This window comes from Daldinia caldariorum (assembly GCF_022478825.1).
Source record: "Daldinia caldariorum strain CBS 122874 unplaced genomic scaffold F4812scaffold_1, whole genome shotgun sequence".
Taxonomy (NCBI): Eukaryota; Fungi; Ascomycota; class Sordariomycetes; order Xylariales; family Hypoxylaceae; genus Daldinia; species Daldinia caldariorum.
Window position 1 is genome coordinate 340,350 of NW_025953037.1, and position 20,353 is coordinate 360,702.

The window sequence follows — 20,353 nt, forward strand, 5'->3', positions numbered from 1 at the left end:
ATATTTAGTAGTTATGTCAAATATAGTTAAAGCAAAGCGCGATGTTTTACGGATATAAGCGAAGAGCTTGATCGGCACCAATGCCTAATTTGAAGAAGGAAAAAAAAAATTATAAAAGAATAAAAGGAAGACAGGAATGGAGGAATGAAGCTGTCTCCCGAATCATCTTGGGAGCGAAAACAGACGCTCCAGTGTCGCTACGCCAGCTTATATATCTGGGATGGGATATACAGTATATACCTAGGTAATATATTGTCTTCAAACATGCAGCACGCCAAAGTGATTAGACAATCTTGGTCGCGGTGATTGTCTATGTACCTACGTACCAGTAAAGTCCAATAGTCATCGTGAGATGAAGACATAAGAGGCATCAATATGCATTAACGATACAATACGACTGACTCTATTACTAGGTAGCTACTAATTAAACGATAGCCATTACCTGCCAACTCCCCCTTACACCCCAAGCCAGGATTCAAATCCAAACCAGTGCCTCCGTGCAAATTAATTCCAACTCGGCAATGTCCTTCGCAAAACAAGATGCCATCCCCTAACAGACCCCCAGGCACACGTCTTCTCAGCCGAACACGCTTCCGCAGGAGCCAACTTACCGTCATAGGTGCGAGATTCGACGATCGTGTTGCCACGGGTACACTGCTGTGGACCTATCTTACAGCCCTAAGTCGAGCCAGTTGGGGAAACCATAGGATCCTTGTACTGTGTTAACAAATTTTTCCACTTGCAGTCGACACGATTGTCGTCAAGCTGTTCGCAGTCAGGGCAAGGGCCAAAGTCGTGCCACTTTTGCTCCCCAGTGCAACCTTGGACGCGGTCTCCGGTGCAGCGCACTGTACCAACAGTGCACGGTTTGGTCTTATCCGTGTCGACTTCATGCCCACGGGGAGTGTGCGATGATGGTACGGGGGTTGCATCTGACGCATCTCCTAGAGCTGAAAAAGTTGGGGCAGACCTAGCTAGAAGTGGTAGGCCTGGAGCAGCCGTTGCCATCGCAAATTTACCACCTGCGGTATCGGTTATCTCCGGGTTGTCACAGAAGGTTTGGCCGTCAGGGTCAGTAACACATCGTCCGCACTTCTCTATACGCTCCCAAGAGTGATCCGCACCGCATAGATCAAGGTAGGTACCTTGGCAGCGCAAAGCGCCTGCTACGCATTCGGGAGTGTGGGTTGCTTCGGGTGGCATATTTTCATAAGGGACGCAATCTATGTCGCCGCCGACTAAGTCCTCGGTGCAACTCTCGCACCGCATCAGACGCTTCCATTTCGTGTCGTTGTCGCAAATCTCCTCCCAATGCTCGTTGCATCGGAGCTGGTTCTCCCAACAGCTAGCCGCAAGAGGCGAGGAGCCACCGGTGGGAGTAGATGAGCTCCCTGAGACGTCAAGCTTCAAGCCGGTGTCGACAGCACAGCCCTTTGACAAAGGAGAGTTTAGCAATTGATTTTTTGATGAGATGTACCTGGGAACGACACAAGTATCGGGCACATCTATCCATCGCCTTGTTGAATAATGGAGATCTCAATCGGGGATATACTTACAGCCGCATTGGTCAGACAGTCGTTCTGGACTGCGGGCAGAGCAGCGCCTAGCACTGAGGCGGACAAGCTCAGGCCTAAGATGGCGGCTCGATGAAGACGGAACATGATGGAGTGGATGTAGTTTTCTGTTGACAGAATTAAAATTAGAGGCTGAATAGGCGAGTATATATATAAGGTAGGTTAGGTAGGTACCTTATATTTACCTAGGTATTATGGTACAAGAGACAAGTTATCGGAACGAAGAATAATGGCGGGAAATTCACGTACCTAAAGTATACCTATGGATGAAGCAAAGCTGCCGCTACTTTCCGAGCTGGTCTGTGAATTGTCTTTGCTGGATTAATGTTGTTCTGGATCTGGAGACTTTGGACTTGCCATGAGAGGCAGGGAAAGGGGGGACTTTATAAGGTAGGAGGATAGACAGGTAGAGAATGAGACTTCCTAAGCGTATTCTATCAGAGTTTGTAGCAAGAAGTCTCCCCTCCATTTCTCAGAAACAAGCCTCGACGTTAATGTTTGACTTTACTATCGTCGATGGCAAGTCGTCGTCAAGAGCGGCCCGAGAGCGAGAGAAACCCTTCTTGCGGAACCTCCTCCCCCCCCTTCTCCCCCCCTCTGGCTTACCTTAGATAAGGGCACTTTCGTAAATTGCATCTTATTAGTTTACTTGACGGATTGCATGACTAAATTGCCAACGTGAACGTGGTTCGACATTAGTAGGGAACGAATAACTTGCCTACCTAGGTACATAAGGTTGGAAGATTGGTGACGATCATAAACGTTAACCTCTTTGAATTACCTGTGTTAGAGTTATGTACATGCGGTCGCCCCTACTGGACTTCGCGATTCCACGCACTTCCGCCGCCTTATACCGGAGGGGTGGTAGTAGTGAAATGAGTTCAAAACGTAGCGGCGGTTACCTACCTTTTTCAATCTGGGTGCGTGTTTGCGTGTCAAGATATACCTACCTAGGTACCTTAGGTTAGGTACCTACGCAATTAATGTCTTTTTGTTAGGAATGTAAACGTGACTCGTCTCTCTGCCTTGGCTCTTGGGTTTTATGTCAATAGTACCTAAGTTAAGGACTTGGCAGTTGTTGTTGAGTTCTTCGTTGTCGTTGTCTCTGTCTCATGATCTTCTTTTTCTCATCATCTTTTTAGTTGGCTTCTTATTAGCTGCGGGGTTGGAGACTCCCGGTAACTTCTTTCAATTTCTAGCCATGTACGAAGTAAAATTGAATAGTAATTGTTTGATAAGTGGAAGTTTGCCCCCCCGCATCTTTAACTGTCATTTTATTTTAGGTTCCCCCAAACTTTGTGGTGCTAGCGTCATTTTCTCCGCTAAGCAATTGGTCAAAAAGTGGTGAATTCTTTCGTCACAAGCTCTTGGATTGCGTATGGTAGGTACGATACCAGGTATGCAGGAATCTACCTAGATACAATACATAGTGTAAGTACCTGTAAACAAGCTAGGGCTGGGCTATAGGGGGCTAGACTGAAGTAGGGGGATATTCAACCTGCCAAGGGTCCCCCCCACCTCCTTCCTCTTGTCAGTGTCCTTGTCTAAGACCTTGATGATTACCTCATCCTAGTCTTAGGTAGGGTAGTCAAGTCTTAGGTAAGGTAAGGTATGTACTTCTAAGGTATTTATCATCCTCCCCGACCTCTTCTTCTCCAACCTCTTTGTCTTGGAATTAAACTTTATCCTCGAGTTCTTTATTATTTTATTATTTTATAATTACTAATTACCTAAGGTCTAGGACGTAGTTTACTAGTAAATATCTATCTTAAACTTTCTTCTCTTTTTGGTTCTTCACGAACAACGCTTTGCTATCTTCGGCGGTGGGAATCATTTGTTTGCGCTGCTTGTCACTTGATCGCTTGCTGCTTCGGCAGCTCGCTGATCTCACCGGTTCCTATTCCGATTCCGATTCCGATTCCGATTCCGTATCTCGGTCCGCGCGCGTAGGCTAAAAAGCTAATTCTTCGCGAGCCGGATCATGGCTTCTACAACTGCGAACGTGACGACGACCTTGCTGTCAACCGTCACGGCCGCTGCTACTCCCCCTCCCGCTCCCACAGCCGGTCCTCCTCCCCAAGGCGGTATCTTGGAAGGTGTCTTGCCGAATACGTATATCACTTCGAATCCCATTCAGTTGTTTATCATCCAGGCTGGTATTATCATCATACTATGTCGTCTTCTTCACTACCCGCTGTCCTATTGTGGCCAGCCTCGTGTCATCGCCGAAGTTATAGGCGGTATCATTCTTGGTCCCTCCGTTCTAGCTCGCATTCCCGGCTTCAAGAACGCCATTTTCCCTACCGAGTCAATGCCCGTCTTGAACAATGCCGCTAATCTCGGCCTCATACTGTTTCTTTTCCTTGTCGGCCTTGAGGTAGATCTCAGCATGTTTACTTCTAACTGGAAAGTTGCTTTAAGCGTCGGTCTAGCTGGTATGCTTTTGCCCTTTGGTTTCGGCTGTGCCATCGCCTGGGGACTATATAATCAATTCCACAACGACGGAAATACTGTAGAAATCAGCTTTGGCATATACGCCTTGTTTATTGGTACCGCTTTGGCTATTACCGCTTTCCCGGTTCTGTGTCGTATCCTGTCTGAACTCAACATGCTCAGTACCCCTGTGGGTGTTACGGTCCTTGCTGCTGGTGTTGGAAATGATGTTGTCGGCTGGATTTTGCTTGCGCTTTGTGTCGCTCTGGTTAATAACGGCTCCGGCCTAACTGCCCTTTGGGTCCTTCTCGTGGCTATTGGTTGGATTCTATTCTTGGTCTTCGCCGTCAAACCAGTTTTCCACTGGGCCTTGCGAAAAACGGGTAGCATACAGAATGGACCAACTCAAGGCATGATTGCTGTCACCATCTTGCTAGTTCTAACCTCGGCCTGGTTTACTAGTAAGTAACTTTTCACAAACCCCTATTCCGGATTAACCATGCTTAAATCCTGCAGGTATTATTGGTATACATGCCATCTTCGGCGCTTTCTTGATTGGGTTGATCTGTCCCCATGAAGGTGGCTTCACTATTCACGTGACTGAAAAGATCGAAGATCTCGTCACCGTTCTCTTCTTACCCCTTTACTTCGCCTTGTCTGGATTGAGTACGGATTTAGGCCTCTTGAATGACGGTATTACTTGGGGTTACGTCTTCGGTGTTATTGTTGTTGCTTTCTGCGGTAAAATCATGGGCGGTACACTCGCAGCTAAGGCGATGAAGCTCGTCTGGAGAGAAAGTTTCTCGATCGGCGTTTTGATGAGCTGCAAGGGATTGGTAGAACTGATTGTGCTAGTAAGCTACGCCCCTCGTTATAGTTATACGGCGTGAATACTAATACGGATATAGAATATTGGTCTTCAAGCAAAGATCTTGTCGCAGAAGACATTTACTATATTTGTCGTGATGGCTCTGGTTACTACCGTTTCTACAAGCCCCCTTACAAGATGGCTATATCCGCCATGGTACCAGAGGAAACTCGAGCAGTGGAAGAGGGGCGAGATCGATTGGGACGGTAATCCTCTCGAGCACAGGAACTCGAGTCAAGACAATTATGTTTCGCAACTGCAAGAATTTAGGATCCGTCGTCTTCTAGTTAACCTTCGTTTAGACAGTCTTCCTAGCCTTTTCACATTTATTTCTCTTCTCGGTGACGAGAAAGTCACTCCAAGTTCTGAGGAAGCGTCAAAATCTGAAGCTGGCGACGACACCATAGACGCCCCGACTCCGATTACTCGGAGACGTCCCCTCGAAGTTCACGCTCTACGCATACTTGAGCTTACCGAGCGTACATCGTCCGTCATGAAGGTTGCTAAAAGCGACGAGTATTCTCGACGCGATCCAGTGGTAAACGCCTTCCGAACATTCGCTAGACTACACGACGTGGCAGTATCAGGTAGCGTGGTAATCACCCCCGAAGATTCATATGCACAGACAATCGTTACGCAGGCTTCGGATCGAGAGTCCGATTTTGTCCTGATCCCTTGGGGCGAAACAGGAAGTAATAAGGAAGACCAGTCGATTCCATTCAGAATTTCACCAGAAGACCGGTTTTCTGAGAAGGCCCACCAAGACTTCGTGCAGGCGACGTTGGCAAATGCAGTTTGTAGCACGGGAGTTTTTATTGGCAATGAATCTAGCGAGTTTGCGTCTCTCGATAGGCCGGCTCCGCCTCGAACTATTAGCGGTGTCTCGATTCGTAGCAATAAGGAATCCGCCCTTCCTCCCATCGCAGATAAGTCCCTTCATGTCTTTTTCCCCTACCTTGGTGGCGCCGATGATCGTTATGCGCTGCACTTTGTCCTCCACCTCGCGAAGAATCCGCTCATCTCGGTCACAGTCGCTCATCTAGACTTCGTGGAGGGCGAGGATGAAATTGCGCCTGTCAAGGAGGGACACTTGGAGCCAGATTCACCGACATCTATATCTAAGAACACCATCGACACCGAAATGACGGCGCAGGACACTTCCCTTTTGGCTGCATTACAATCGAATATCTCGCCCGAATTGGCTAGTCGTGTTACGTTTACTGAGGTCTCGGTCACCGCTGGTTCGGCAGTCAAACAGGCGACCGAGTTAGCGAGAGAAACCGTCGGGAAGAACTTGCACAATGCAGGTGACATCGTTGTCGTTGGACGAAGGCACCCCATACTTCCAGCTACTGTTCGGACATTAGACCAGAGCAGCACGGTGTATGATATGCAGAAGACAATAGGTGTTTTTGGTCAGGCCATGGCGATGAGCGACATTAAAGCCGGCGTGCTCGTCGTCCAAGCCGTTGACTCGGGAATTGCGCAGTGATTGCCTTGTTCGATGGTTATAGGCGTCTGGAGAAGCTGGGTCGGGAATAGGGGTTTTAATGGGACTATTTACTCCCATACGGGATACAATGCGATGATTTAGTCATGAAAGGGATTTAAGACGATCTAAGGTAGCCATATCGAGATTGGGATGATGTTGATGACATGATATCTTGTATATGCACGTATTTAATATATTATACATACCTAGGTATCAGGTACCTTATATATATATATACCTCCTAAGCAAGCTCAGCAGGTTATCGTTTGCATCTTGATAGCGAATCAAGTGATATGATATAACCGTATCTTGATGGATGAACACTTTCATGCGTAATAGACGATGTTTTTCATAGGTAGGTAGCTAAACGGTACTCAGCCCTAGAAGAGCGGTGTCCCCGTCTCACCGTCTCCGGCCCAGGTTTTTGTCAGATCGACGGCGCTGTCAGCATCGCCAGCCAGCCCTATCCTTTCTACCGGATCCAAGGCGTTTTCATGGCTTATACTCTTAGGTACCTAACCTAATGTATGTACGTATGATGATAACCTTATGTCTTAACTAGCTGGGATAGAGTTCTTACGTGTCTGCTGGGCTGACATAGACGAGTCTGAACGACCCGGGAGAATGGGACATCGTAGCGGTGACTTGCTTCTTCTTTCTCCCCCTTTTCTTTTCTTTCTTTTTTTCTTTCTAAAATAAAACATTCTTACCGCTTCTTCTTTCCTAGGTGGCTTATCACTTTACCTACCGGCTTTTTTTCTTCAGCGGTTGGTCCATCGTCGCGAGACGGGATTGACTACTATAGTAGGGCGCGGGACTGCCCGTTGCTTGGGGGTACGTACGGGAGTCCTAAGAGAACGCGGTCCTAGCATAGCGTATTGTGATATACTTGCCATCTATGTACGTAGGTAGTATGTGTTTCTCCTTAATGTGCGGTGCGCATTGTGGTCCCGTCCCGTCCGCAGCGCTCGGGGGAACTGGGACCTTAGACTTAGGCCGGTCTGGACTGCAGATATCTTGTAAATATAGTAACTACAACCTAACCTAACCGTACCCTTAACTAAATGATATGATGGCGATACGATGATATCATTCAATTTTTTTTTCCTTTTCTCTTCTCTTTGTAGGTAGTTGTCATTTCACCGTAATTAATCCCTAGGTGGATTAACCTATTCGTATTTCATCTTTTATTACTTTGTACGGCATTATCCACATCCGCACAACACACACGTAAACTATGGTGTATATCTAACATTACCCCTTAAATTTTTTATATTGTTATTTTTTTATATCCTGTTTCCTATTATCTAGGCGCGAGTGAAGTCCAGCTAGTAATTCATCCTCCCATGTCCTTAGTGGAGATCAGTTGAAATCACACTTTTTACCCCGGCCGTCTTTTACCAACTGCGGTTCCCGCTCAAGTAACCGCCCCAGCGAACGCGACGGGGCGAATCCTGTGGGATTTTGGGAAGGGTTTATCCCCGAGGCGAGGGCAATTTTTTATTCAATTCATTCATGATAGAGGATAGAGGGGAGGGGGGAAAACCACATCATAGCTTTTTACCGCGCGGCCATTCATTTTACACGATGGGCCTTGTCGGCACCGAGTCTTCCGAAAGGCTACCCGTAATGTTTTGGAAGCGAAGTAACTTTGTGGTATATTGTTCTATTGTTGGATGTAGGTAGGTAGCGTTAAACAGGTAGAGAGGCACGGGCGTCCGAAATCCAGGGACTAGCGAAAGCATGACCTATCCTATTCGCCGACCTCGTAATGCCGAGGATCGAATCGACTCCCATGCGTCGTTTGTGTATCCCCAATTACTAGTAAATGCAGACCGAAACATTAGGTACGCAAGTGCGTGTGGGCGTGTGTGGACGTGCGCTCATGCGTGCGCATGAACGAGTCGAGATGTCTTATATTCCGTACAAGTGATTTGCCAATCCATCTGAACGCCACCTGAACGATTAAAGCGTAAGAGGTGGGAGCACATGGCTACCTAATTCATTAGCAACATATAAAACACCCAAAGTATTTAAAAATATGCAGCCAAGATAGAGAAGTGATACCGAAAGCAGGACGAATAACCACTAACATCAAGCCTCGCGGTTCTGGAACCCGAACCAGAAGAGAAGGCTGAAACACATAATGCACCTATCGTCTATATTCGTCTACTTAGCAAACAGATAGATTACCATCCAAGCTTGCTATTCATTGTTACATAACTTTTATTTATCTATTTAGGTACATCTAATTAGGTACCTTAGGATGTAGTTAGGTAGTTTGCCTATGAAAGAAAGAATAGGAATACGATCAACTTGAGGAACCCGAGGAATCCGAGAGGATCGAAGCCTTTACAATGCGAAGGGCGCAGAAAGACATCTTGTCGTCTGGTGGTTTCGAAGATACTATAGTTACCTACCTAGGTACCTAACCTATCCTTCAAGCTGCGGACCTAGTATGCCTATCTAGCTACCTACTTACTACGCGTGCCGGGATTTCCATCTATCCCATGTTTCCAGAAAGCAAGCCCAGGCTCGAGTATTCCTAATAAAAATCCCACTCGGTGTTCTATTGTTATACGAATATCCCTAGGTATGTATATCCCCATGCGTAGCGGAACTAGTGCCACCTGGACCGGAATTTGTCTGTATGAGCATTGGATAGGTTAATAGGATGGACCTGAAACATAAGACACGCCAGCTTGACGTAGCCGCGTCGGTTCGGACAGAGCGTGATCTTGTCTCAGGGGGGATAAGACAACGACACATGCTGCGTAACGTCATAGAAGATGTACGGAATATTCCTCGTCTTCTTTTCCGAATTTTGGGGGCTGGTCGAGCCTTGCGGTATCAGATGGATTTCACAGTGCTATCTTGTCAGCGTCAAAGTGTTGGATAGGTAGAAATTTATTGGGAGGCGCACCGTGATTCCACCGAAAGCCTGAGTGTACGAGCGCGTGACCAGTGGCACAGGTTGACCCCACGGAGCGTATCCTTTCTAGGGCCGAGACGCCTTTTCTACGAGAATCGCTACCGAACTCTTGAGAGTGATCCCATGAGAAGCTAAAGTCTCAGATCCCAGCCGCGAGAGATCGGCTCGTTTTCGTTTAACTATCCCTTCTTGAAACCCGTAGTTTACATGGTAATTAGAACGAACCATGGGGCGAGCATTTATGTTTGCTGAACTGATGTCTATCTGGTATAAGACAATTACATAGTAGCATGTCTTCTGCTAATCCTACGGAACATTTCCGTCGTCGTAGCTTTCTCGTTCCAGTCCTTCTACCGCGTGTTCAATAGGGCGAGTCCGGGGTAATGCAGCATCGAAGCGTCCTCTGTCGCTCGAACTAGGATCTAGGAACTATAGTCTACCGTGGCTGCAGCAAAAGGCCTCAGCTCCTTTTGTTTTAGGAAATACGGCCTTGTTACACAGCATGCAGCCTTCAAGAAGATGGAGATGAAGATCGTGGCCTCGAATAGACTCGATGCTGCGACGCTAAATTTGGCCCGTCCGTTTCAGTGCTGTGCCGCACGCGCAATTTGCGATTTTTTCCACGATGGCCAGGGGGTTTGGGTGCGGAAAGTTCAGTATCCTGGTAGCGCCTGATGGACCTGGGCCAGGCTAGTTTCGTATGCTCCTATGCCACGTTGTTGATCCGATCGGTTAGACTTGAAGATTGGTTGATGGTCCTAGCATGGTAATAATCCTCGACCTGAAGTAACCAACCTGGCAACCTAACTAGGTACATGGATGCTGTAGCTTGTGGCTTCGTGGTTAGTAAACAATACACCTGTTAGTAATTAACGCCTTTGCTGCAAAGAGTTCTGACAACGATTAGAAAGATGCCCAGAGGCTTGCACGGACAGAAGGGCCATGTACATAGTAGATTAGCTTAAACCTGCAAATGGACAATTCAATATGCATGGCCGGTAGCTGGGGAGAATGTCTGCGGGATACCCTTCCTCTATTGGGCACAAGATACGACAGGGCCCGATTTGTAAGCCAATCATAGTCACGGAAGTGATGTATTACCGTTCAGGAGATAACTGGGAAGCCCTGCGTTCCGCTTTCTAGATGGTGATCGTCAAAGGATGACCCTGTTAGAGAAGCTGTCCGGGCTTCTTTGCTGGTATCAGCCCCCAACCTCCGAACGTTTGCGGAGAATTTTACGAGGGCCGAAACCGACTACTAGTCCCGTCGACCCAATTGGTAGTTCTCGCGATCATACCATGCGTCGTTGGCGCGTTGATATGGTTGTTGTCATTGTCGTTAAAACTATCGCAATGCTACCGTAAAGAGTCAAGGATGGCATTCCCTCTCTGCCTCTTTAAAAATACGACGACTAACATAGCTCACTTTCGTTTAACTAGCTGTTTTATCCGTTTACATTACCGGCGGAGTTCCGACACCTCCCCCCCGGGTATGTTGATCGGCTTGTGCTTGCCGGGAAGTCGTATTTTGAACATGTCTATCCTGCCGTCTCAGCTTCAAATGAGGCTTGCAAACGCCATAATAATCAAGACGCCGACGATAACAGATCCCGATGGTGGGATGAGATAGACTCGATACGTTACGGTCGCCGACTATAAATGCACACACATAATTAGTATAAACAAATAGAGCTAACTAGGGCCGGCTGGCCGATGAAAAAGCATAGCCAAGTACAGGCGAAAGTAACCATATATGCCTGATACCGTAGTTCTGGTAGATAGGCCGAGGTCTAGAACCGTCCGATAGACCATGTAGAATTGCCAGCTGACGCCTACATCTATCGCTTGCAGGCGCCTTACACGAATTGACGACCAAGCCCTTTAGCTCTAGAAGGTGCGGTTATTGAGTATTTCTTTACGACGACTAGTGGGCATATGACTGCGCTACGGTACTGTAAACCGGGATAAGAGAGTACTATGTAGTAAACTCCATCCCATCAATCGAGTAAGGTTTATATTGTAGACTTGCGTAGAACAAGATACGCCGGTTTACCAAGCCTTGGCGCGAACCCTTTATGCGAAACACGGCTTTCATGACCGTTGACACCATATAGCCAGATAGGATACATTAGGTACCGTACCTATGCTAGAATATGATAGTTAATAGCCAAGCGGCCAAGCGCTGCGCCATAGCAAGGATCAATTAGTCACGGCCGAGAAGCCCACAGGCCAGGTTCTACGGCGATCCAAGAGAAACGCGCGACGATGACGTTGAGGGGGATGCATGGAGATACGAAAGAGCGGACGCGATTACAGCCCGTATCTCCACAATGCCGGCTTTTGGCGGTGGACAGAAGGACCAGGAAAAAATGAGAGAAAAGTATTCGTCGAAATGTGAAGGGGGCAAGAGTACAGGAGTCACGAGAGGCAACGGATATTGGATGGTTGGATGGGGCAGATAGCTGAGATGGCGGTAAGTATTTGTGTTGTGCTGAGCCGAGAATGCACGGTGATATGCGCATCTACGAAGTCGAATTCTAGACGTTGGCGTTGGCGTTTTGGCGCAATACATCACCTCGCTACAAGAGCTGGCGAGTAGAGGCGAGGTCGACCGAAGGAGGCTCAAAAAATAAAATAAAATAGAGGGGGGGTGGTGTAAAAGAACGAATGAGGTACAAGAAAAGAAAAAGGAAAAGAAAAGGAAAATACGAAATAGGGTGACAAATTGCGCCTCACGTTACGCCTGAGGCTAAAGCGCGTCACTATGGAGATTGGAATGCATAACCTTGTATGCTGGTCTCGATCTTGTGTGTGATTGTGTGTTTTCTTCTATGATTTCTGTGCTGCAGGCAGTTGTTGAAGAAGAGGAGAAAAAGAAAATTAATTAAAACAGGTACCCTTAGGTAGGTACCTTAGGTAAACGAAGATTAGACAACGTGGTTCAAGGTTGCGTTGCAGATCGGGATTTGACTTAAACTCGATATGGCCTTTCTGGGCTGCAGATTTGGCAGCGAACCCTCATTTAGTGTGGTTAGTTGTTAGCAGGCAACTCATCTAGCACCATGCAAGCTATATCGGCCGACCGCCAGTCTCCCATATAAGTGCTCGCACATAGAGGAAAACATCCATGTAATGAGCGGTGGACTCGGGGTCTCATGCAGTGGAATCTGTGCTTCGCCGCCCACTAACAATCCACCCCTACCCACCCCTACCCACCTCTAGGTACCCACAACTTGCCCACACTTACCCACGCAACCCACGTAACAGGGACTAGGCTTTCTAGATGAGTGGTAGCTAGGAGATACTTTGGCCGTGTACCTCCCCTCGTCTAGGCACCCCACTTTCCCAAGCAGCAATACGTTTTAGAAAGTTCCATCCACAGTTTGGATGCCACTGGTTCGTGAAACGACTCAAAGGCAGCTTCGTATGTAGTATGTAGTACAAACAACGACCCGTGACGAAGAACGAAACCCATTTGTTAAATTGGGTTAATTAGCCTTGGTTATTGTTTTTCATGTGTTTAAAGTTCTTATTAGCATCATTAATAGATTAATTGCCTTAGGTATGCACTTAAGGGTATAAACCATATATAGCGTTAGCTAATATAACCTGTCCAAAAGCTTTAAAATATTATAACTACCTCTAAGTCCAATACAGAATAACTTTCAATAGATAATTACCTTAAGTAGCTATATGACATAATATTGACATCTATACTCAACTAACGTAAGCACCTTCTATTTGACATTTTACTACTTAGAACCTCCGCGGCAGATCGGAGGAGATAACATAAGCAGTAGTCTTAAACGCAAGTCTGCCTGCCGCAGCGGGGCTTTTGGCGGGGGAAAGTAAGAAACCCGCTCCTTGCCGTCCCCCGACATTGTAGACTCGCGACATCCATGTCAGGTACGGAAGTATACACTAATATGCTAGGTACTTTTTCTTTTACTGGGTTTATCGATGTTATGGTATGTACAATACTATGTACATACCTCACACCGGCGCAATCGATTTCGATTTCAGATGTCTTAGCGCGCGCCCTTACCCGCGTAGCACTAACTATTCTCGGGACTAAGGCTGATTCTGAGTTCTGAGGCAAGACTTTGCGAAGGGGTTTCCTAAACCTTATCGATATTTTCTAATTACATAGTAGATTGGACTGGCTTGAAACAAATCAACCCTATGAAGTCATTAGAAGAAATCGTACGAACGTCGGTCGACGGCCTCTGCATTTGTTGAATACTTCGGGATTTGTCAAGTGCGCGGGCAAGTTCAAATAGCGAATTGGCACCTACGGTTGCAACCCAAAGGCTATGGCAACCTCTGATTGGTGATTGGGATGCTGGTGTGGGCTCTACCAGCTGAATGGCGGCCAGGTCAAGTCCGATCCAAAGGGCGTAGGCATCTTGTGTCACATAGGAGCTTATTAACAGTGCTACTCAAGAGCCTTGACTGGCAATAACGCGCGGATAATTGCTGTGGATATACCTAGGTTAGTTGGAGCTATGGACAAAGCTCGGAGAAACATGCGATTGAATTTGTGATAGTCACAGCCTCTAGTACTCGGAAACCACCGATTATTCCATCTATTCGAGTGGACTTGACGATGCAACCCGCACGCTAGAACTAGTATCAAGTTGCACACATACGCGAATAGAACAACGGCGACAGCGATATTGCCAAGCAAGGGGTAGCCTAAACGCCAAAGTTTACAATATCAAAGAACTTACAAGCTGCCATCAGCCTCATAGGCTATTTGTGTGTGTGCGTGCGTTTGTGTACCTAATCTATAGATCAACGCTGCAATCTCATAGGGTCGTAGCAAACAAGAGGTTAAAGCCTTCAGCCCTGCGACAGCACCAGCTATATGCGTGTGAGCGGCAACACCGAAAGACCCGCTGGCTACCTAAGCAAGTATGTCGCTAATGGCGAGTTAACCTGCTTCGTACCCTTTCTTCTTCTTCTTACCGTGAATGACGCCCCTAAAGAACGCCGAGTAGTAAAAATTAAAAATACACACCAGCGTACCGCAATCGGTGTCCTGCGTCGCATTGCGTGCGTCAGTTAATCTATCGTCAGACCGCTACAATGTTCTAGTGCTGTTTCTTTTTCGGCTGCTATCTCCGCCGTTACTGTTTGGTTGCTTGTTTTGTTTGGTACTACTACCGCTTGCAGGGGAATATAGCGCAAAGGACGATAGGCATGGACGCCATCGTAGGTAACATCTTGCGACGCCAATACGGCCTTTTTTGCTTGCTTCAACTGGTAAATAGTTTAGTGATAGCGGCTCTGCGCGTATATAGTGCGTATCTAATGATGCGAATGTTGTCTCGATCTATATTCGGGGTTTGAATATCTAAGACCGATATCCATATTGGAACTCCTCGGCGTATAATGTAACTCGCCAGTCTATCAAAGAAGCGATGTGCCTGGCACCATGCTTACTTACATGTACATCGTAGTTAGGGGGACGGCAATAAAGTGCGGATGTCATTTCAGCCCTATGAACTGGCTGGAGAAGTTGAGATTGGGAAGGTCAGAGAATAGGTTGCTAGGTAGGTAGTTAGGTAGCAGGTGTATCTAATTTTTTTAGGTACATTAGGTACATATCTAGGTACCTATGTAATGTAAGCGAGTAGGCATCATCAGATAAAAAACCCACAGGGGTGTACTTATCATAAATACCTCGGTACCTATCGATGATGGATGATGGATCGGGGGTGGTTGATGGGAAATTTGGCCACATTATGTACCTAAACCGCCTTTATTGCCAAACTCGTAACCGCTAGCCCGTATACATAGTATTGTTGGTGGTGGTGGTGTGATAACCGGGGTCTCTCTCTTGCAAGATGCGTTTCTTGGCATGACCCAAGTCCATAGGCACGGGTTCAGTCAGCACCCATTGAGATTCGTCCCAGACTGCCGAAAAAGAAGGTGAGAAAAGCTTCTGTACTTCGCAACACTTACTTTTAGGTACGCTTACAAACGCACAGCTCATCTAATTGGCCTGGTTCGTCTAAGGCAGTTCCAACAGATATGGGGGTGTTATTTAGATGTTTTTATGCTGTTAGATGTAAATATTAACTTATTAGTGATCCTTCCTTTACAAGAAACACAAGGAACATATAGCACAAAGTACTACAACACGGACGCCGCGCCATCCGCTGGTGCCAAAAGGCTGGGGTCTGCAAAGGCTGGGTTGTAAAGGCCGGTGCCGAGAACAACAACTCTGCTTTCGCGAACTGCAGGAAGACCGCGTGACTAATTTCGGTCAACTATCTGATGTTCTTTACTTCGTATCCCACAAGAATTGCAACATGATAAAAAAGCATAGACGCTGCATGGCTTGTCATGGCACGCCAAGAAGTAACATCATCATCATCATCATTAAGACGTTTGCGGAGGATCTCGTCGTCGTATTCCATATCTTTTAGTTTGGGGTACACTATGTAAGAGACGATTAACCTAGCAAGATGAAAAAAAAGTACAATACATTAGAAAGAGGCTTAGGTGCGTGTACTAACGGGCGGGCTGTTAGGAATACGGGGCAAATATGTAAGTTACCTTGCCAAATTAGCTTCGTTATTTTAGTCAGTACCTAGGTACCTTAGAAGGTACCTAACTTAATATGGGCTGGTAGGAGGTTTTCCTCCCATTTCAGCTCGCCAGAGGATTGCTTAAAAAAGCGTGCATCTCATCTATTGAAGGTATTGTACCTATTGTACCTGGAATTTAGCCCAACTAGCTGCCGCCTTATGAGGTAATGAGCTATGCTAAAACAGTGCGATGCGACCCTGCTTATCAACGTCCTTATTCCATCGCCGGGAATTTAGGGCTCTTATCCGTACCTAGGTACCTACCTAGGCAGGTGTTCTTAATTAGGTAGCAACTATCGTATACCTAATTGAGAATTTAGAACCGCTAACAAAACAGCAGCACTAGTAGCTAGTCCTACGACTTGGCCCCGTGTTTTGGAATCCAGCCCGTACAACTTCCAACTTACATAAAAATAAATAAAAAAGGACTTAAGGTAGGAAGGTGGAAACATGAGGGGGGTTATGCATTATTTGGGCCTTTTAATTCTCTCACTTATTCTCACTTTTACATAGTACAGTTGAGCTTCATGCCACGCGACAGGACATGGATTATTTTTGTGTGTTGCCTGCTTTAGGATTCATCCTCTAAGCCACTAACGTGCGTGCATCCAGCATATCTGCTACCTACCTGTCTACGGGCAGTTTGCCAGTCTACCCAGTCTACGTACGCTTTGGGTCTTTGGGGGGAATAAACATGGGGGCCGTTTTGTTGAGATCCTATTAACGCTTTAGACACGGGATCATCTCAAACGAGGACTTTGTTCGCAATCTGCAAGAGAAGTGCCTCCTAACGCACGTCACTTCGGTATAATTCGAAGTAGCGTAGGTCAAAATCTCAACGGTCTCGACGGTCCTAAGTAGTTGCTCCAATGAGGTCGCTCGCGCCGTGTGGCGACCAAAGATAGGGAATCAAAGATAGCAGAACCTATATCCACGCCTTTTCGCACCAATATATTGCTAATATATCATACGCGCCGACTTATTATCCACTTACTAGCTGCATTGGTTTTTCCCAGAAATGAACTTGGACACCCCCTCATCGCAACATAGATGCTCATTTCGCATTCCGCCACCCGACTGACGATAGTTCCTCATTTATGGGGGGAGACGCGTGGTGGCGATCCCGAGACGCGGGTTCTAAGGCGGGGGAAGGGACTTTATTCACTTATTTCCGGAGATTTCGGGAGCTTAGATGGTCTAATCACGCGAGTTGGCGGTGTCGATTCCGCAGGAATTTGTATGCGAAGCACTAAGTTACATAGTAGGCACATAGGGCTGCCCAACGTATTTCCTTATTTGGTTAAGCCGGCCTGTCCTACGATAGTCAGTGCTCATGCGAACCAAGAATGTCAGCCAGTCGCATGAAGAGCTCCTCTATCTGCGACCACTACCCCGACCTCGAATTTTAAAGGGGGGGGTTCTTGTTTGGCTATTACGATAAGGGGTTCAGCTACATCAGTAGGATCGACATCTGGATAAAGACCTTTTCACGACGAAATCTAGAACTCCAGCGGCCCCAGAGCAGCTCCCTGACGACAGCAACACGGAAATAATTCAGTCGTGCCCGTCTAAGATAGGGTGTAGCCCCTGAATTAGGTAGATGACTGGCATCTGCGGGAGAGCTCGACTGACCCAAAACGGGTGTAAGTAGACTAGATTGGATCTCACATGGCGTTCTTCGTTTGAGATCCTTGGTAACGGCTGTGACCTAAGGCCGGCTCCTGATTTGTCCTCCTGTCACCGTTGCTATTACATATATGCGAGGACGTACATTGTACAGCTGATTGTACATGTACGTGTCGCCGCTGTAAAGAACCTCCTCCGCAGAGGAAGGGGTTCTTGGCAAGTGAGAACCTTAAAACCCCTTCGCACGTTGACGAGCCCGAGATAGTGGGTGGCTTATGTTGTGCCGCAGCCCGTGGGAAGGGTACCTACCTAGGGTAAGTAGTACCCACGCAATTTGCAGACTCGATGGAATTCCAAGCTTCTCGCGTCAGCACCCAACATCGTTAGGGGGGAGAAATAGCAGGTGAGAAACCCCAGAGGGTACGAGCCATACATCCATCCCCCCCTGCTATTGCGAATTCGACTCTGTTGGTAGTACAATTCTAGTTGCAGCTCCGATAGACGACCTAATGGTAAGTCAATATCATCCAATATATATGATATATGTTGGTACGGGGATCATAAAAAAAGCATCTTCTTTTTTTTCCTTAACTAGAGTAAAAGAGCAGGTGATTAACAACCGATAATGCATACAGCTGGCTCTATTAAGAACTATGCTTCGAAGAAATGTACGTGTATATATTTAGACGCATTGAAATTTTTTAGTCGTGGTGGTGATATGATAGCACAATAAATTGTCCACCAGTCAGGAGTAAAAGGCTGAACAATGGCTGGCGCCATCGTTGCGGCTGGGTACAAAAATGAAGTGGTTCAAATGGCACGTGGGACGAGTTTAAGGGGCAAAAGAAACCGCGAAATGAAAGATGAAAAAAAAAAAGACGTTAACTATCAGAATTATCAAATATGACGCAGTCTTGCGTAGATGATTTGAAGTTGTATTTTACTTATTATTACTATTTTTTTGGAAAAAAAAACATAGAACAGTCCACGGGGCCAGGTGCCATATGCATGCGTCACCAAACAAGCGGACGAGGCTGAGAAAAGCAACAGGATGAAGCTGTTTTCATTGGTGGGCTGATTCTTTCATCTCTGCTGTTGGAGAAGTCGAATATTTGCTAGAGATATGTAATTACTGAAGCTGAAGTACTAATGACTCCCCTTCGCCGTCGCGCCCATGACGCTACCTTTAACGCTCACCTACCTTTCGGGTTCTCCGGCCTCCCCGACTGAGGTGTAAGTGCATAAGACGACTGTGCGTGGTAGAGTTTAGAAACAGACCTCAAACAGGACATACCGATACCGATGATTTTGAGTCATAAGCAAATGATCCCTAATTTGGAATTTTCACCTCATTACCTAGGACTGTCTACCTGTAACAATTTGAACAAATTAAATGATTTGTCAATGTTGAGGTTTGTGGGGTACACGATCTGTCCTGCCGAATAATCCTACGGAAGAAGTCTTCTCATTTCTCTTTTCAAAGGTGTACAGATGGACTTGTCGGATCAAGGCTGAATCCTTCTCTCCCAGGAAGTTACGGTATACCGGGCATACTTCTTATCAGCATGTCCCCAGCATGTCTCTAAGAATAAGAAATGGACGCACACGGAACTGTTTCACTACTACCTAGTAGTAGTCCCCGGTATATCGTAACGTACCTAAGGTAGAACAATTCGAGAAGTTTGACCAACAGCCCTAAGAGGCGGTAATTGGTAACCAATGAAAATCTCTGAAGTGGCTTTGTAATGGATCGAAGCCAAAAATAGAAGTCTTATAAGGCACGTGTGAATCAGATGGTTGTTAGCCTTCTTTTTTTTTTTTTTTTTTTTTTATGTTAACAAGTCGGACTTCCAGGAGAGGCCAAGACAGAAAACTAAAATCCAACCCCTTTACCGCGTATCACTTTTACCGCTTTACGTAAAGATGTCTTACGCTCGCCTCTTTTGGCCTTCCCAGATCTAATCGCTTGGCGTCATTCCGACGAGACTTTTCCCGAAAGAGAGGAGGCTTTCCCGTGTTGTCTAAGCCCCCTTCCATACGTCCTTCTCGAAGGACTTGAGGGACTGGGCACCGTATGCGTTCCCTTGGCGATTTGGAATTACTAGCCACGAGTTTGGATTGATGGATTGTCCTTAGTGCGTTCCTTTGGTTGGATAATTTTACGGATGTTTCGTATCCCTACTTACATAGGACTTGTCTTTCCCGTGTGCACGATAGTCATAGGTAGCCATAGTCATAATCACAGTAGTAGGGGTAGTGGTAGGGGCACCTGGTGGTAAGTGATAGCGGTGTCAGAGTCTCTGCATGAATCTTCAATCATGTGCATTAGAAATGTTCTTTGCTTATCATTCCTGGGACTGAATTCTGCGCGGAGTATGGCTATTGAAAAATGGCGGATATTACTATTATTTTTTATTTTTCAAATTTGCATCATAGCCCAGCACTGTCATCTCGCATGTGGCTATTCGATGACACATACATTGACACAAATTCCAATTCTGAAATTGGTTAACGTACCTATGTCAAATAAAGGTCGACAGTTGAGCGATAGCCACGGTCTTAGGACTTATCCCGCGCAAAGCTCCCCTACGAGTGGTCAGAGTACGCAATTAAGATACCTAGGCTCATACAGGTAGCTAACGCACCGAAACACCAGAAACGTGCTGGGCTGCGACATGATTAGGGAAAATAAAAGACCCCCTGCCCTGTCTTTCTCTGCCCTGCCTTGTTAAGCCCCCAAAGCGCTAGCTCAGCTTCCCTTTAGTTGAGCGGTAGTAAATTACAAGCCTGCCATCTGCTGCATCGCAGAGATACTAATGTATTAAACAATTAG

The 20,353-nt window shown here is 46.5% G+C and overlaps 2 protein-coding genes across 2 annotated transcripts; one reads left to right on the top strand and one right to left on the bottom strand.

The window, feature by feature from the left end:
• Positions 1-524: 524 nt before the first annotated feature.
• Positions 525-1,895, bottom strand: F4812DRAFT_4107 (uncharacterized protein). Its single transcript, XM_047932549.1, has 3 exons — positions 1,824-1,895; positions 1,557-1,681; positions 525-1,431 (listed from the first exon to the last, which is right to left on the bottom strand). The coding sequence occupies exons 2-3, from the start codon at positions 1,659-1,661 to the stop codon at positions 679-681; spliced, it is 858 nt and encodes a 285-aa protein (XP_047794555.1). The 5' UTR covers positions 1,662-1,681; positions 1,824-1,895; the 3' UTR covers positions 525-678.
• A 1,324-nt stretch (positions 1,896-3,219) lies between these two features.
• Positions 3,220-6,652, top strand: F4812DRAFT_407976 (Sodium/hydrogen exchanger family-domain-containing protein). Its single transcript, XM_047932335.1, has 3 exons — positions 3,220-4,468; positions 4,524-4,861; positions 4,916-6,652. Exons 1-3 carry the CDS (start codon positions 3,556-3,558, stop codon positions 6,365-6,367), a joined length of 2,703 nt encoding a protein of 900 aa, XP_047794556.1. The 5' UTR covers positions 3,220-3,555; the 3' UTR covers positions 6,368-6,652.
• The last annotated feature ends 13,701 nt before the right edge of the window (positions 6,653-20,353 follow it).